This window comes from Heliangelus exortis, chromosome 7, assembly GCF_036169615.1.
Source record: "Heliangelus exortis chromosome 7, bHelExo1.hap1, whole genome shotgun sequence".
NCBI lineage: Eukaryota > Metazoa > Chordata > Aves > Apodiformes > Trochilidae > Heliangelus > Heliangelus exortis.
The window spans coordinates 16024959-16043753 of NC_092428.1; the positions used below are offsets into that span (position 1 = coordinate 16024959).

The 18795-nt window shown below is 37.5% G+C and overlaps 2 protein-coding genes across 3 annotated transcripts in view; one reads left to right on the top strand and one right to left on the bottom strand.

Annotated features, from left to right (window-relative positions):
• TET1 (tet methylcytosine dioxygenase 1) overlaps window positions 1-4184 on the bottom strand; it is a 91855-nt gene extending 87671 nt beyond the window's left edge. The window contains exons 1-2 of one of the 2 annotated variants that reach the window (XM_071749053.1): window positions 4096-4184; window positions 2951-3055 (exon numbers count right to left, since the gene is read on the bottom strand). The gene's annotated coding sequence lies outside the window, so the exon portion shown is untranslated. Of the gene's footprint in view, window positions 1-2950; window positions 3066-4095 lie in introns of those variants that run through there. The other variant, XM_071749054.1, reaches the window with a different exon arrangement.
• On the top strand, window positions 508-17735 carry SLC25A16 (solute carrier family 25 member 16). Its single transcript, XM_071749057.1, is given in 10 exon segments — window positions 508-888; window positions 891-1040; window positions 1916-2008; window positions 4117-4250; window positions 6006-6069; window positions 11700-11821; window positions 12352-12418; window positions 13195-13357; window positions 14208-14276; window positions 16172-17735. Coding segments are annotated over 10 exon segments (1065 nt in total). The 5' UTR covers window positions 508-842; the 3' UTR covers window positions 16329-17735.
• The last annotated feature ends 1060 nt before the right edge of the window (window positions 17736-18795 follow it).

An 18795-nucleotide genomic window follows, 5' to 3' on the forward strand; every position in this document is an offset into this window, starting at 1 on the left:
AGTTGATGAGAAATCTACATGACTAACAGCAGAAAACAGAGAAAAGCTGACAGACAGTGGTGAGAGAGTTAATGCTGGCACCAGGTATACTTGCTTTGCTTATACTGTGCACCACCCACGAAGTGTATGGGGCTTTTTGATTTTTTTTCAAGAATTGAGAAAAAAAGTTAGCTAAACAGCTCCTGGAAAGCTCTATACACTGTATTCAACAGAGGGACTGCAGAAAACCTAAAACATTGTGAAATATGTTGATGGAGATTATAACTGGGTTTGACCTTTCTGGTTCTAAAATAGACGATTTTTTTTAGTATTTACTTCCCATTTGGGATACATTTTGAAACTTGGATATGGCGTATTTTTTTTTCCCAGATATGAAACAAATGTAGATTAAAAAAATAAATTATGTTGTCGCATCAAGCTTAAGTAGCTATTTAAATGTTTTTTGGTTTTTGTTTTGTTTTTAAGACGTATTTTATTGTTTTTAATTAAAGCTATTTAGGTTTTGGTTGCATGCATCAACAGTTCTAAAAAAAAAAAAAAATCTGTTGGAACAGGGAAGGGTGGCCGCATCCAAGCAGCACCAGGAGGCGATCCCCGGGGGTGCCAACAGCTCACACCGCCCGCCGCCCGCCCAGCCACTGCCCCCTCTGCTCCCAACCAACCCAAAGGTGACCACCGTTCCCCAGACCGGTTACCGGGGCCCTTACTACCGGCCCGCAGCCTCCTCAGTACCGCCGAGCAAGAGTCCCGGCCCGCCCCACTCCGCCGCCTCTGACGCGCTCCGCAGGCGCCGCGGCGCGGTCCGACGGCCCCGGGCTGGGCTCGGCACGGCCGGGTCCGCAATGACGGCGCGGGCCGCCCCCAGCTCCGCCCCTGCGCCGCGGCGGGGTCCCGCTCTCCGCCGGAGGGAGCCGCCGCCGCCAACCTCAGTGCCCGGCCCTGCCCCATGGCTTCCCCGGCGGCGGCGGGGCCCAGCAGCGCGCTGCCCCCGGGCCCGGCGCGCCGTGACTTCTACTGGCTGCGCTCCTTCATCGCCGGAGGTGGGTGCCTCGGGCGGGACCCTGCCCCGCGGCGTGCCGTGCCCGGTGTCTGCGGGCCGGCTGCGGGGTCGGCAGGCCGGGCTTTGCCGCGGGAGAGCCAGGGGATTCGGGCTGGGTTCCGGGGGGGCACGGTGGGCAGGCGGGCATCGCTTTCGTATCAGTTTCCCGGGCAAAACTGCTGGGGAGGATACCGTCACTACCGTCACTACCGTCAGCTGGGGGAGCGGGGAACTCGCTTTGCATTTTTTCCTCCTTTTTTTTTTTTTTTTTTTTTTTTTTTTTTTTTTTTTTCTTCTCTCACGTGCTAATGCGGGTGATGGGGTACACGCCAGCATCTCGCACTTGTGTCACAACCAGTGAAGAGCCCCGGGCTAGTCGCCAGGTACATGTTTACAGAGCCCCGACCCTCGCTTGGGTGCTGGGGGCTGGGATGCTGCCCGTCTCGGGCTGGGCTCGCTGTTGGCTCCGGCTCTGGAGCAGCGCGGGGTACTCGGACAACACGTCCCCGCTCCGCTGGGGCGGCAGCATGGGCTGGTGTCCACGGAGAGGAAGGGGGAAGCCGGGCGGAAAGCTCTTCAGTAACTTTCTTGAAAGCTGCTGCTGTGACTTTAGCAGCTGAGACGATGGCCTGGGTTTTTAGTCATCAGAAAAAGTAGCTTATACAATTCCTTTAAGACTTTAAAGGTTTTGTAATGTACTACTACTAGAGGCTGCTTACCTGTCATTGGGGCTTTTTTCCAGATCCTAGCTAAGTTTCTCTTCCCCTCTTCCACTTATAAGTACATTAGAAAAAGCCATTATTTATCTGCTGACATGAAGAACTTTTGCACTCGCTCACTTTTTTTTTTTTTTTTTTTCCTCCCCCTCTTGGAAAGGTGTTGCAGGATGTTGTGCCAAAACAACTACTGCACCACTGGATCGTGTAAAGATTTTGCTGCAAGCTCATAACCACCATTACAAACATCTAGGTAAGATGGCTGCTGTGTGTCTAATTTTTGGTTTTACATGCAATCTCTGTGGTTTGGGTCTGTTGATATGGCAGCGATGTGGCTGATGAAAAAAGACACTAATCAGATGGAAGGCTGTATCTGTCTGGTCAGCCCATGTCATGTTTTGTTTGTTTTAAAAGAAAAAGCCCCGTGCAAGTAAGTGGTGGTATTGGTAGAGATTGAGATGTCAGAATAATCCTCAGTAAGGCATGTAAGAGAGGTAGGCCTGATCTTCCCCTTACTGAAGCCAGCAGGACATTGGTAATCACAGGTTGAGGGCTGGGATGGTTTATGTAGTAACTTTCACTGCTGGTGTGCAGTTTGCCTGCCCATTGAGTGCCAGACTCCAGGGCTGTGGGAAGCTGGTGCTTATCAGAGCTTGGTAGCCCTCAAGGGGATGGTGACAAGGCAGTGGCCGTCATGGCCTGCAAGGCTCACCTGAACTTGTGCTTGCATGCAGCAGTGTGGGTGATGAGAACTGATGATAGGAGTGGCACTGTGCTTTGGGAGTAAGGTGTAGGGGATTATCTATGTTTGGCATCTTGTGTTGCATCATGGTGAGACAAGGAACTCACTTGTCCACGTGTTCAGAGCCTCTCACTGTGGGGCTGTAACAGTGTCCTCTTGTGTACAGTATTTGAGGTATTTTATGTCATACGTACCCGAAATATATTATAACTTTTGTCCTGAAATTTAAATGTGTTACAGTTGTTGAGAAAAAAAAATGGGTTGGTTAAATTGATGTGTAATTAAACATTGTAATTTTTTACATTGACACTAAAGAATTTTTTCCAAGGCTGGAAAAAGAAATCAGTCTAGGAATTGAAGGCTGAAATAATTGGTTTGACTGGTGTTTTAAATCCTTATTTTCTGTTTACTTCATAATGTTCCATAATTGGGAGTAAAGTCTTATATTCTTACCTCTCTAGGATGTTAGATATGATGTTGATTATTTGAAATGCATCTGGCTTGAATGCATGTCCTCTCTGCATGTAGGCAATAAAGAAAATTATGTGGATGAGATACCTGTAAGTGCAGAGACAATGGATTAGTTTATCAAATCCCTCACTAAATAGTTTTTACTGCCCTTGCTCTGTGGAGTTTATGCTGCTTGGATCTCGGAGCATGTGTTTTAAAAAATAAGAACAGTAACTCATAATTTTAGGGTAGAGGCAAATTATAATAATGGCATAAGTATTTCTCAGAGGCATTTAATAAGTGTGACATCTTAAAAATATATTTAATATTGTACTCTTAAAATCCCAGAAACTAATGAATACTCGTTTTATTTAAACTTCAAACAAAAGTTTGTCAAGTCCTCTTTTTTCTGCCTGAAATTCAAATAAATGTGTAAGCCTTTTTCATGTTCAGCTCTTATATTAAGTAGCTGCATATGAATTAAAACAGTTTAACAAGTTCAGTTTATTAATTTACAAAAAAAAAAAGTCTGTTTGGTAGCAATTTTGTGTAACTAATAATATGCTTATAATAAACCTGTAGGCTTTGACCAAACTTTGTGTGATGTTGCATTATTTCCCAGCTATTAAAAGGGGATAGGACTGCCTCTTGTTGCAACATCTCTGGGACAGGAAGTGTGAGATGTTTAGGTTGTAAGTAATGAGAGTCTTCAACTTGTTTACTTAATTTCCTCAGTGATGGCATTTGATCTGCAATTCAGCATGTAGCAATATTAGATTGTTAACCCATGGCTTTAGATTTTTAAGTGTTTATTTTGGATTGACTGAATTGCAAGCCAACCAGTTTCCTTCCTTCTGTTCCTCATATTAGCTCTTGTGGGTGGATGGTATCATCTGCAATAGGACTGCTTGAAGTCCAGGCAAGTCATGGGGCCTGAATGCATGAATGTGGAAAGAGATTCACTGACTGGGAGCTGAGAAAGCTGATAAAACTTAACCTTAAACCTCGTCCTTCTGGCAATGCTTAGGCATTCACTGTCATAACACGAGCAACATGATCTGGCCTTAGTTTTATGCATACTTTCCTATTGTCAGTAATATTTGTTTAAGTTATTTTTTTCCTACACCCCCAGTGTAATTGTTAAATACCTCTTTTTGTATTGCTGGCAGGAGTGTTTTCCACATTGTGTGCGGTCCCCAAAAAGGAAGGTTACCTTGGGCTCTATAAAGGAAACGGGGCAATGATGATTAGAATCTTTCCGTATGGCGCAATTCAGTTTATGGCATTTGACCAATATAAAAAGGTAGTTGAATTTATTTTCCTTTTATTTTTTTTCTGCCTGCAATGAGTACAGATTCTTTAAGTGATTGAAACTAATACTGAAAGCTTTATGTCTTATTAATTAGCTTGCATGTCTTTTCAAGTTTGCTTAATTTTATTTTAGCCTACCCATAAAAAATGTCCAGCTGACAGTGGAAGTTGTTCACTGTTCCTTCACAGTGTTGCTTAAGGAAAAAAAAATCTTATGGATATTAGTACCTTTGTATTGTTTAGAATAATAATTTTTTAATGAAACAAAAAGGTGATCTAAAGTCCTACTGAAATTCTTATGGATTTTAGTACCTTTGTATTGTTTAGAATAATGCTTTTTTTAATGAAGCAAAAAGGTGATCTAAAGTGCTCTTTGTATTGCTATAAGGTAGGCCTTTGTGAGTAATTTAGGAGCAAAATGTAAAATGGAACCTCTAAGAAACCCAGCACAATATAATAGTATTTAAACTTGAAAGCATGTCTGGATATGACTGACATTTGTTCAGACAAATAACTATGTCAGACTTCAGTTAAAAAATTACCTGGAGACAGAGAACGCTTATTTTCAAGTGCCGAAGAGTTTGTGTGTTCCTTTCTGGTTTTGTGCATTTACTCTTTTGTATTAAATTCATAATAAAGCCCTGCAACATCTTTTGGAGGTCAGGTATTACCATTAGCATGTTTTTAAACATTGCTTATTTGTTAAAAATACTATTGTTAGTGATTAGGAATCTGTGTTTCAAAGGTCAGATTTAGTGCCCAGGAAAGTAAATAGTATAATTTTTACTGAAGACAGTTAAGACTGAAATTGTGGTTCCCTTCACCAAAGAACAAATTTCAGAAGGCCAATACAAAGAAGTAATTGTTATGAGTTTAATATTTTTATTTTTTTTTAATGGTGTAACAGTAAATGCTGTTGATCAATGCTGGTTTAGTTTGTGTTGAAAAAAAGAGTACATGCAATGCTTTATAATGAAACTACATGAATCTGAAACTTTTAGGAAACATTTATCTTCATAGTAGTTTTCTTATTTGATAACTGGCAACAAGCACTCAAGACATTTTCCACAAATGTGTAAAAGGAAAAAAGCACCATTCTCTAAGAAAGATGGTATCGAAATAGTCATATTCATAGCAGAAACTGCTTCCTAAATAGTCTGTTATTTCATAGAAGCCTGGAAACAGTAATTTATAACTTCCTTCCAGGACATTAGGTAACTTAGGAAGTTCTTGCTCTCACATGCTTGCCTGATTTTTTTTCCTTTTTTTTTTTTTTTTTTTTTAAGCCAGTTTAACGGAGTCTTTAAAATATCTTTATAGGAGTATGTTTTGTATGCTGTGCATACAAAATTTGCTTTTCTCAAATGTGTCACTTTGCTGGGTGTCCTTTGGTCTCTGTCTTGCAACAAGGATAGCATTCAGTTTGTCTTGTTTGACACACATTAAAGATAACTAAATAAACAATCTAGTTTCTGATGTAAGCAATAAAAATACTTTCAACTAATCGTTCTGCTTAGTTGGTAGAATTTTAGCACTTTCATGTATTTTAATAAGAAAATGGTAACAGTAGCAATTTTCAGAAAATCCCTTTAATAGTAATTAGGTGCCATGGTTTGAATTTGTAGTGTTGGTTGTAAACTTCTTGGTAACAGCTAATGAGTTTGCACTAAATGTGCTGATAAACTGTGTGATGTAATTCACTGTATTTTCTAATATGCAACTGTTGTAAATGTTACCTATTTTCTAGGTAATAAAGAAGCAACTTGGGATTTCAGGGCATGTGCATCGACTAATGGCTGGATCCATGGCAGGTACAATTTTGCACTTGGATTTCAGACATCCCTTTTGCTGCAAAGATAATATTTGTTTAGGGGATGATTTGATGTGTACTAGTAAATGGTTAATGTAACATAGTTGCTTAATTCAAAAGTGTTTGTCTAAAGAGTGTTGTTTAAAATAGGTTTGTTCAATATTGAATTCTGTGCTTTGTTTTAAAGCACAGTTTTTATAGACTTTATTATGGCTTTTAAAAACCAAAAAATCCAATATCATCAAGATGAATAATAAAAGTGCAGGTTTTAGTAAAATAGGCTTGTCAACCTGTCTGCCAGTGGCAGATCTATTAGGTATAGCCTAATATTAGGTTGACTGCAAGCCTATAGAAAGAGAGAACTGCAGCTTCTTAAATGGTTAAATTATCTGGATTTTCCAGAAATGTCTATATTTTTTAATATCCAGTGCAGGATTTCATGATACTCTTTAGACTGTATGTGTGAACATTAAAAAAACATCATTCATCAATTTGTGCAACAGCAGTAGAAAAGCCCAATATTTGCCAATATTTGGTATGATTATACATTTCTATTTTCCTCTTGCAAGTCATTCTGCCAAAAGTAGCTAAGAAAAAACAGGGAAAGGTAAGTAATGTTTTTTCAAGGTGATTCCTCATGTGCTTTTACTTTATAATACAGGCTTAATACTGTCTTAATGCAGTCCTTGAATAGTTATTACATGAGTATTAATATTTAGCCTCTTTTGGAATAAGAATACCGGGGCTTTTAGAGCTAATTTTAGTTAACTAGGAAGGCCTCATGAAGGTATTTTGGCTTTCCATGCCACTATAGGAGAAGGAAGGAGAATTACATGAAACAATTCAAAGATCATAAAAACTAGCAAAACCCATTTTGGCAATATAACTTCCAGAACCTGGCTGGTCTTCTATCTGAAAGAAATGGAAAAAATACATATATTTTTTTTTTACACTTGTTTTTCTTCCCCCCAGTTTTAACTGTAGTAAAGAACACTTTATTTTTTTTTCCAAAAGTTTATTATTAGCTTTTTCAGGAGTCTTGTCAGAGACCTGGAACCTGGTATGTGAGGCTCTGTGAAAACACAGAATCATCAGCATAACTGTGTCAGTTTGGACATGCTGGAATTCTTTGTGTAGATAAATTAATAGCATTTGGCATCATTTTAAGCACCTTACTGGTTAAATCTGTTTTGTGTGGTTAGAAAAACAAATAAAATTAAAATTGGTACTGTCTCAGAGCCATGATCAAATTAAATGCTTTGTGTGGTGCCTTTAAGTACAATATACTCAATAGTCTGGTATTGAAGACCTCAAAACTGAGTAGATGATCTAGACTTCACTGTGCAGTGAAATGAGTATAACAGTCAGGTATAGTGGTAGCATTGCATGTGAGTGTCTTACTATTTGTTTAACTGCATTTTTGGTATTTATTAGATCTATAAGAGGGGAGGGTTTATATGGTTTATATTAAGTATGCCAAAGGGATCAAGAGAAAGGAGGCACAAAGAGCTTAGAGTTTGAAATTGGATACAGAAGTTCACTAGCTTTGCAAACAAAATGATAAAAGGCTTTCAGAAGCACTCAGTAATATTTCTTACTTTAACTCCCTGGCTTAGTCTCTTGCTTGCTCCAACAAGGAATATTATTCTTTTTCTTCCTAGTTTAAATTAGTAAAGGAGATGGCGTGCTGCATGCACCTCTGTTGGTGCAGAGGAGTCTTTGCAGTTTCCTGGAGCCCATTATTATGCAATTGGAAATAAGAACCCCTGTTTCCCTTTCCTTTTTGTCCCCTCTACAACATCCAGCCACATGGTTGGCTGCTTTCACTTCTCTGCAACCTACTGATGCTTAAATGTTGTTTCTGTCAGTATTTCCAACATTGCTAGCAGTCAGCAGACCTGCTTCACAGTGTTGACAGACATTTGAATATCTTCCTTAACTGATAAACAGGATCAAAAGAATTTCCACTAGTAAAAACAAAGCAGTGAGGATGGGGGTAGTGGAGTGTGAGAAAACAAAAACCTATTGTAATGCATATATTTAAGGAGGCCAAGTTAATGTTACTGTGGAAACTTTAACTCTGAATTTCCTGAGCCTTGTGTGATTCAAATTTCAGCTGGAACAGCTACTTAACAGATAAATGGTGTAAAACTTCTCTGAAGGAAAGACAGAGCTGGGGAGAAGATAAAGAAATCATCAGGTTAATGGGGTCTAGGAAACAAAGTGATCAAATAGCCCCTATATTACAGGATGATTTGGTAAATATTTTTTTTTTTTTTTAGTTTTCAAATTGAAAGATCTGAATTAAAACAGAAATGTGTATTTCCTTCCCTGCACTTGATGTACTTAACATCTAGTCTTTTTGACTTTTTTATCTTGTCTAGAATAAACTCAAGTTCCAAGAAATTAATACGGAAATAATGTTTTGGGTTTTATCTATTTACTTTTAATAAAAGCAATTGAAAAATAGTACTGACCTAGGAGGATGCTGAGTGTCTCAATTTTAAATAGTATGTTATTAACAGTGACTTGAGTCAACATTGTGAAGGAATTTATGCTGTTATTTTTTTAGATGCAATTCAGAAAGAAGCAGTTCTGTATTGTAGGTCTGAAACATTAGGGCTTGTAAATTCGGTGTTTCTTTAACCCACCTGATAAATAGTCTGTGCCATCAGCTATTTCTCTATATGCATAGACCCTGTAGCTTTGTTTCATTCAGATATCCCCTTGGTAGATAATCTACTTTATACGAGTTAAGGACCATAGCTTATGCAGGTCAAGGGTGTGACTTGAGCTTATCACTTTGTGAACTGTATACCTCTGAATCACCTGGCAGTACTTGATTTGATATACATAGTCATTAAGCACAGAGAGTATGATACAGAAATCATAAAAACTGGTGCATGAGCCATGGTTTTTTCTTGATCCAGATGTTGGGCTTTTTACTTTTTATTTTTAAGGCAATAGAATAACTAAGAATAGAGGAGTAGTAAGGGAAATTGGGAGATAAAGATAGCATCTAATCTCATTGTTAGCTCCCAAAGCCTAGGAAGCAAACCAAGGAGAGGCTAGTTCCTCTTGAGCTTCAGTGACACCGAGTCTCAATAAATGTGTGTACTTTGTCCCCAGGAGTGGTCAAAGGTGCTTGAGGACAGTATGGAAAGTGAAAAAAAGTCTTTATCTGACTTTTTTGACTTCGGAGTCAGCATTTGCAATGAAGAAGTCTGCTGTTTTAAAAGAGGTTCCTTAAGGGAGGGAGGAGCAACATTTTTCTGATTATTTCAGACCATACACTGGGAGTTGCAATATGTGTCTCAGCTCTTGCAATCCTTCCAGTTCTGTCCTGTCTAACCAACCATAGGAGAGATCTTTGGCTCAGATCTTGTTCTTTGAGATAGACTTTTCTTAAGACAAGGAAGGAATCAGATGCCATGGTCTAACTTCTGATAACTCATAATATTTAGGGAGTAGAGATAGAATTAGTAATTCTGTGGGCTTCACCACAATGACTTTTTTGCCACCATTCTTCCCAGAAAGGATATTGTCTCTTCTGAGCCTTAGAGGAAATCTTGATTCCTCATATTTAGGTTTTACTTTTATGAAAAGTAAGCAGTAACATGCCTCCTCTCCCAAATGCTTCAAGAAAGCATATGTTAGTATCCCATTTTTTTTTTCCGAATTCATGGCTAAAGGATCTAATGTAAAAAAAAAAAATCTTATTTAAGTCTTTGCTACGTATGGTTTCTTTCACTTCCATCTGATTAGTTTTTCAATTGTGCTAGTTTTGGACTGTGTTCACTAGTTAGTGCATTCACCAAGCTCTTGGTTCCTGTTTGTAAGTCTTTGTTCAGAGAATATTTCTGGATACACATCAGTGCAGGATTTGAAAGCAAAGGGGGTCAAAGTTGTCTTTTTTTTTGAAGTGGGATGACTTTCCTGTGAACTCTTAAGCTCTCTAAAATCTTTTTTCCCTCTTATTAAAAAAAAAACAAAACAAACCCAAAAGTGCTTAAATTCATCCACTCAGGCAATCCATCAGGAAAAGTCTGAAAGGCTGAAAGTCTGAGGACTGCATTAACAATGTAGGTCAGTGGAAACAGTCCTAAAGTCACTTCGGTGTATTGCAGCTTCCAACTTTCAGCTCTGGGTGAGAGAACATCAGAAATCTACTGCAGATGTCTGCTTTTTGTTCAGAGGAAATGTCCAAGATATCTGAAAGAGATGCTTTTGTCTTCTAAAATAAATTACTGGTAGGACACTCTAGAAGGGCACAAACTTGACTCTTAATTGACAGTTGACCAGTATCAGCTATTTGGATAGCTCACTTACTGTTAATTATTATTTTCTCCCCATCTAATATTGGTATCTTCAGTCAGATCATTCAGCTTACTTGAGTTGCGTTTTTTTTTTTCCTCCAGATACACAACTTATGAAGAGTTTGTTTGATTAAATGGTTGTGTTGTGTTTGGGTTTTTTTGTTGGTCCTGTCTCCCCTGCATTGTTGCTTTCTCTTGAACTTGTGGATTGAGTTACAAAAAAAGATACCATAAGAGGCTATTAAAACATAAGAGGAAGTGGTATTTTCCTGGCAGCATAAAAAGTGTGCTTATCTTCTGTAGGACTGATTTTTAGGGTTGTTTTTTAGCTAAATCAGAGCAGCTGTTAGAAAATAGAATGAGTAACAAAGGCTTTTGCTTTCTTTGTGTCCTTTTACTTGTATTTTTTTTAAGTGATGATGGTATAACACCAGAAGATCATCTTTGTTTTTAGTAAACACTTTTAACTATTCCCTCCAAATAATTTGTCAAGAATTGAGTGGTTTACCTCAAAAACTACTGCTAGGAAATAATTTGTTATTAGGTAACTGTTAGAGTAGTGCTTCTGTGCTTGAGTTGTGTTTCCAAAATTACAAGTTGTTCAGCATCTAATCAGTTTTGAAGCAGTTCATAACCAAATGAATCCTAAGATTTGATTTTTTTGGCATCTCAAGTCTAGAAATAGCTTTTTTGGTCAGAGTTTTTGAACAGAAGTGCTAGTGTAACATGAGCTAATAAAAAGTAGTAATGCAACAAAGTTCATTACTCTTTATCAGTAGGATCCTGTCTTTATTTTGTGTCATTTGAATATATTTTGTATTTTCAGATGCAGTAGATGGATACATGTATCTATAACCAGTAATCATACCAAGTTCTGGTAAAACCTTTTTGAAATTAAACATGTAAATTTTGTTGTTTGATTTTTAATTTTTTTTTTAAAGATATGATAGGATTAGGTTTCCTGGTTGCAGTCCAATAAAGCTGATGCACTTGACTAGCCTGATGCCTGTGAGCCATGGACTTAAGTAAGATTGCTTATGTGAATACAGTGAGGCCCATAAATACTTGGAAAATCAAGGCCTAGGTGTGCAGCTTCAGTGAACACCAAGTATGAACATAAATCCTTCGTGTGTTGCTGAAGTTAGTGTTCTATTTACTGACTATAAGTGACTTCAAGTGTTTCTTTAACAAAATAATTTTATATGCTATTATATTCACTGCCACAAAAGGGAATTCTAATTTTCAAAATAATCCAAGAATCAGATAAGGTGTAGGTGAGTTTTGTTTGCTTGTTTTGTTTTTGTTTTTAATAAAGGTATTACAGCAGTGATTTGTACTTACCCTCTTGATATGGTTAGAGTTCGTCTGGCCTTCCAAGTAAAAGGGGAACACAAGTACATGGGAATTATCCATACATTCAAGATGATTTACACAAAGGTATTTTTTCTCTTAATCTTCAGTCCTGTCAAAGCAAAATGTGCTTTTTAAAGAATGCTGCACTGCATTGAAAACAGTGGCTTGGCTAGAGAATAATATGACTTTGTTGTATGCGCTTTGAAATTTTTTAATGTGAAAAATTTATTCTACTTAGGCTGCTAAGCTGTAATTAAAACTCATATAAGTGGGAGGTCAAAAACAGCAGAGAGAAGTTGCTTTTCCAGAACAAGTAGTAATGATACAAAAAAAATTGAGAAGGAGGGATATGCATAATGCAGAAATGTGTCCTAGATTATGATGTTAGATGTAGATTTTTCTCCTTCATTTTCACTTCTCTATCTGCTATGAAGCCAGGCAGTTGTCTCCTCAATTTCTCAGTCACAAGAAAAGCAATGTGATGTTAGCTCTTTGGTCCTATAGATGATGCTAGTCAGAGTGCTGCCATGCGAATTGGTAGAAGCAACAGTGTAACTTGTGAAGACATTTGTTGTATTTCTTGCCACAAATGTACTTGTATTTTTCTTTCAAAGGAAGGTGGTTTTAGTGGGTTCTACAGAGGGCTGATGCCAACTGTTGTAGGAATGGCGCCATACGCGGGTAAGTTGGAAGCAGGACGTGGCAGTCCTTCGGCAGGTGTGTGTGCTGCTAAATTTACATAATATATTTGCACACATAGTTAATTAGCTTGTGATAAAATCAAGGATTGTTTTTTACTTAATGGAGAGGGCAGGCCAGCGGAATCCTTTGCAACTCTTCAATCTTAATCTAGAAGGGATCAGTGTGTGTTAAAGTATCTCCGAGATGCAAAGCCTAGCCAGCTTTTCTGAATTTTGGAGTTGAGAGGGATAGAGGTAAAACAGTGGTTCTTTTCTCTTCCACTTCCCAGTTTTCCCACAAGGAAGCATGTTGTCTATTTCTCTCAAACAGGTAGATCCACGAGAGAGCAAAGCACGCTATAGATGGAGCCTTGGAGACTCTGTATTGGCTCCATCTCCTGGTGACTTCTGTAAATACTTAGACAAGCTTAAGTAGTGGGTCATGCGGGATGGAGAAACACCAGAACTGGCCAGAGGAACTACACTCATCTTTAAAAGACAAGTTAGAAAGATCTCGGGAGTTACTTGTAATGTGAAACCCACAGTCGAGCTTATTTAAAGCATTATTTTAATGTTAGTTATAAACACCAGTTTATTTGGACAGAAGTTGTAGAAGTGCAGAATATTACTTGGCTGTCTTTCTGCCCAATAAAAACTTCCAAAAGAATTGGAAAATAGTTTAATTTTGCAATTTCAGCTTTTTGATTATTATGATGATGCATCAACAAAGAGTTTACCTTTTTTTGTGAAAGTATATAAAATTAAATTTCCTTTTAGGTTTTTCATTTTTTACCTTTGGTACCTTAAAGAGCATTGGACTTGCTCAAGCACCTAACTTGCTTGGACGGCCTTCATTAGATAATCCCGATGTCTTAGTTTTGAAAACACATGTAAATCTGCTGTGTGGTGGCATAGCTGGAGCAATAGCTCAGACGATATCGTAAGTTTGGGTATTGTTTGTTTTTTTTCTATATAGCTGTTAATTCTTAAGAAATGTTATCTGACAATATAGTTTTATGAAATTCCAGTTATCAGTAAGGTTTTAAAATCAGGTTAATCAGACACTGGAATGTAGTTATCTCCCGTTGTTCAATTTACTAAATACTTGCTTAATCTTCAGTATCTTTAAAGACATATGCATTGAGTCAGTTAGAGAGATTTGGAAAAAATCTCCTAAAATCAGTTAAAAAATTGTTTGGTAAACTGTGAATTTTTGACCATGAACGTAACTTGCACAATTTTATTACTCCAACTTATTTTCAAAGCAATTTAACCTGTGGGGCCATTGAATTAAAACCCAATTGGCATTATTTTTTTAAATTAGTTTGCCTGCTTTCTCCATTCTCATCCTGTTCTTGTCATATTTTATTTTGTCCATAAAATGAATTAATTTAATGGATTTATATGCCTTCAATATTTCATTAAATTACTGCATTACAAATATAATTTTCTGCTAATCCTTATACTGTTAATTTTATTTTTGATTCAGGTGTCTTCCTCCTTCAGTGTTTTACAGGCTTCTATATTCTCATCTGATCTTCATGTGTCTTCCTTACTCATGCCAAATGGAGTACATACTAAGAGATCTGATTTGCTGGTTGTGGTTGTATAGGGAAAGTCTCCCTTTTTGGAGAACTTTCAGCTGTGTTGAGAATCTGAGCTGGATTCCTGACTCACTGAAAAGGGAGCTTGACAGTTGCACATGGACTTCTTTGTATGCTTTTTTTAAACAGTATTCATAGAGTCATCACACATCTGGCTGAGTTGCTGTTCAACCATCTCTTTTGTAGATACCCCCTCGATGTAACTCGTAGGCGAATGCAGTTAGGAGCAGTTCTCCCAGACTCTGAAAAGTGCCTGTAAGTATTTTCTTTTCATCTGAAGTAACTGATTTCTTAGAGGTCTGAGCAAAGCTTAATTCTTAGTTTTAAATTCTAAACAAACAAACAAAATCCCTAAACTAATAAGTTGTTGACTTCTTAATTCTTTTAATGAATACATTTCCCCACAGACAAAAGCTGACATTATCAGTCTGGGGTTAAAAAAGATTAGCAGAGGAGAAAGTCAGGCAAAAATGCCAGGAGGCCTGCATGGGTGAAAAAGGAGCTCCTTGACAACCTCAGAAATAAAAAAGCCTATAGAGGGTGGAAGCAAGGACAGGTAGTCGGGGAGGGATACAGAGAAATTATCTGTGCAGCCAAAGATCAAGTTAGGAAAGATAAAGCTCTCACAAGGGCTCAAGGGTAACAAGAAAGGCTTCTGTAGGTGTCTTGGTGACAAAAGGAAGACTAGGGAAAGTGTGGGCCCTCTCACAAAGGAACCCAGACACCTGGTTGGTTACCCAGGATATGGAGAAAGATGAGGTACTCAACAACTTTTGCCTCAGTCTTCACCAGCAAGTGTTCAAGCCTCACTGCCCAAATCGCAGAAAGCAGTGACTGGGAGAAAGAAGAACCACCCACTGCAGGAGTACCATGATATCATTAAAATCATAGTATTAAATCAGCTCTCATTTTGAAAAACTTTCTGAATTTCAAATTGCTGCAATCAAATTCAATTCCAGGACAGTTTTATCTTGGTTTCTTTCAGTCTTGTGGATTTGTGTATGTATGAATCCCGCATGATTCACTGTGATTACCTGTGTGGTAAATTGTGTCTTACTAACATCAGTCTGACCTTTCCTGAACAACCTAGATGTTGTGTACTGTAAAAGGTGCTGTTTCCTTGGCAGCAAATTTTTAATTTTTTTTTGCTTGGCCATTTTCCACTCCAGATACTTTTAAGTAAAAACGTGTCAATTGTTTTTGAAATTATACATTGTGCATTTATTAGAACCACTTTTACAGATATTAGGCTCCCCCTTTTCAAAATGTTGTGACCATGTTTGGAGAGCTGTGCCTTGAAAAAGAATAGACATGTATGTCTTTAGAGAATGAGAGGATAAAGCAAGTAGGAAATCCTGAAGCTTTGAGGCATATGGAAGATGTCCTTAAGGATAAGTGCCTTTATTAATCTTGGAAATACCGAGCACCTTCCAGGTTTTTACATTGCTTTGTATTTAACATCCATTTGCTCAGCTTCAATATAAACATGTGAGGAAAATAATTCTCCTTGCATACACTACAAATTCTGCTTTTAGTAAGATCAAGAATTATATACTTCACATAAATTCTAGCATTTCTGGTTGGAGAGAAAGTACTAAGTCTTTGTAATGGTGGAGGAAGCTACACACTTGCAAAATGCAGAATACAGAGCTAAACAAATCTCATATGCAGAGCTTTAGAAGGATGATTAAAGAGAATGACATACCAGCCTGCATACTAATGTTTAATGCAGGAGTGTGTGCTACATTGGGCAAATTATGTTTCTGTTACTCTGTATTACACTGTATGTTACTCTATATTACATTTGTAAGAATAATTAATTGATGCTTCTCAACTCCTTCCTGCCAGATAGGCACCAGAAGAGGCGTAGCTGTTCTGGTATAAAGTGTCTTAATGTGTTTTTTAGGGTGGATGTTTTCAGACTGCAGCTACTTCAGATGGGACTGGGCTGTTCTCTTTCCAGTTCCCACTCCCAGTGCTTAAATTTCTTGAAAAAGCTCAGACTGCCTTGCGGGTCCTAAAATGACCATAAAGCTTTGCTATATGAGGTGGTACGGGTTTTACTCTTAAAAAATGAGTAAAACAACTGTCTTCTATGTAAAGAAAGTGATTTTGACTATCAAATAGTGATTTGAGTTCTTCATTTCCAGTACGATGGTGCAGACACTGAAATATGTGTATCAACAACACGGGATACGAAGAGGATTATACCGTGGTTTATCTCTGAATTATATTCGCTGTATTCCTTCCCAGGCTGTGGCTTTTACCACATATGAACTTATGAAACAACTCTTGCACCTCAACTAATTTTTTCTTAAAAGATTTTCCTGTAAAACTACACTATCAGTCTTCAAATTTTGTCGGTTGAGTTAATTACTTGAAATTGAAGAAAAAAAGCTGTCTGCTACTGTAGAACTGCTCATGTCTGAAATTTTTATTTGCCAAAATGTGGTTAATTTCTTGGAGTCAAGCCAAGAGACAGATCAAAAAAACCAGTAGTTACTTATAAACACTTTTATTTGCACTCACTCTTCTAGGCTTCACTAGAGTAATGTTAAGCTCTACAGTTTTAAAATTACACCCATGATGTGTACGGGTTTCAAGGTGTTGGTTACTTAGCTTTATCACCATTGTAGGAGTTACACACATGGTTATATTGTTTATCAAGGTAGTAGTTGGACATCTGTTCACCTTTAAAAATTAAATTGAATAAACTGACTTGAACAAAATTTGGATCTCCATATCTGAATATTTGCCAGTTCTGTAAAAGCTGAACTCAGCAGACTACAAGCTAAGCATCTTTTCATGCTTATTTTTGTACAAATTTTCTGTATGCAGGAACCAATGCAGAAATCTTCAGATGGGTACATATGGAAGTCTCTTCAACCATATCAATAAAAAATGACAAGATGTAACCAGTTACTTGGCATACATTCTATTCTAAAAAAAAATGCTGTATCTACACAGATAAAGCCAGGGAGAACTTTTACAGTGAGAAGTGCTAGAAAAGATCTCCTTAAAGTAGTTAGTGTGGGCCTAATTTTACCAGGCATTTCTGGACCTTTTTTGTGGAGCTGAATGTTCTTGATTCAGTTCAATGAAGGCTGAGAATTTTATGTACCTTCCAGCACTAGCTCATGTAAACAGGTTTGTCCCTTCCTTAAGACATGGTGACAAATAAGACTGCATGCTGCTGCATTTATTTAAGCATATGGACCATAGTCAACCTCCTGAGCAAGAAAAGAAAATGAAGATTGTGTTCGAGTCTGTTCATGTGTGTATGTGTGGTTTCTAAAGTATGGTATGCAATAGACTTACATGTTTCCCTCTACAGTTCCTTCTGTAGAGCAGATTATTTTCCAGCCTTGTTTATACATGACTTGCTTTGGTACTCTTGATTTTACTCACTTGATTCAGGAAACTGTAAAGCCTTTACTTTAAGCAATGTAAGTTATTTATTTATTGTAAATATTTCAGCAGTGGCTTTCAAGAACTAGTAATTGTTATGTTAAGTGGTGGGTGGCAAGATCAATTTGCTTAATATTGACAAATTTGATAAGCTGGATTTTGAGTTATATATTCAATATCAACTTTTGTGGATCAATTTTTTCCCCAGTTTCTTAAATGTATGTATTTCTTTGATATTTAACAATGTCACTATGGACAGAGGATGAGATGCATTTGAATTTTATTTTATTAAAAATGTTAAACTAATGTCTTTGTGTAATTTGTATGTGTTACAGCCAGAAAGAATGTATGTTTCTGGAATAATCTCTGTGTTTGCCCTTGTAGGCAAACATGGATAACATTGTCATGCTTAATTAAGTTTTTTAATGTGATCTTCATCACTTTCACTTATAAGAAGACTAACCAATGTCACAGTGTGGTTTTATGTTTTAAAGTCCTTGCAGTAGACTTTAGTGTTAAAAAACCAACCAACCAACCAACCAAAAAACAACAACAACAAAAAAAAAACCCAAACAGATGTGCCATGATTTTAAAACCATATAACTTTGTAAGCAAATAAGCTCCTTCTCAGGTGCCAGATAATGGTAAGCTTCCATATTAGTACTGCTAAGGATGTTTAAATTTAGGTTTACATCTTCATTTTACTGAAAATGATATATTTGGGGAACTCAAATAGGTTTGAACTGTGTCATGAAATTTTAGCAGTTTTTATGAAGTAGAATCCAGCATGTGATTTGAATTGCCAGGGGAGATTTAGGCTGGATATCAGAAAGAATTTTTTTACGGAGAGGGTGATCAGGCAATGGAATGGACTGCCCAGTGAGGTGGTGGATTCTCCATCCCTAGAGACATTTAAAAAGAGACTGGATGTGGCACTCAGTGCCATGGTCTAGCAACCGCACCGGTGGGTCAAGGGTTGGACTTGATGATCTCTGAGGTCCCTTCCAACCCAGCCAATTCTATGATTCTATGATTCTATGTTATTCTTCAGAGGCAAAAAAGACCAGTAAAAGCTGTCCCCTTAATAACTGAGTAGGATAGACAATGTGAAAAATACACCTGAAAGAAACTGCTATGGTTTAAGGATTAGTTTTGCAAAATAAATATAAAAGTGTATGAATAATTTAAGTTTGGAAGTATTTTAATATAGAGGTTCTGCAGTAGAAAGTGACCTTAATGTAGTTTACGGCATGTATTTCATAATTTCAGGCCAAAGAAAACCAAAGGGGTTAGTTTAAATATTTTATAATCTTTCAAAATCTAAGCTTTGATCCGTCTGTAAGGATGTCTAACCATTGACTGAAAC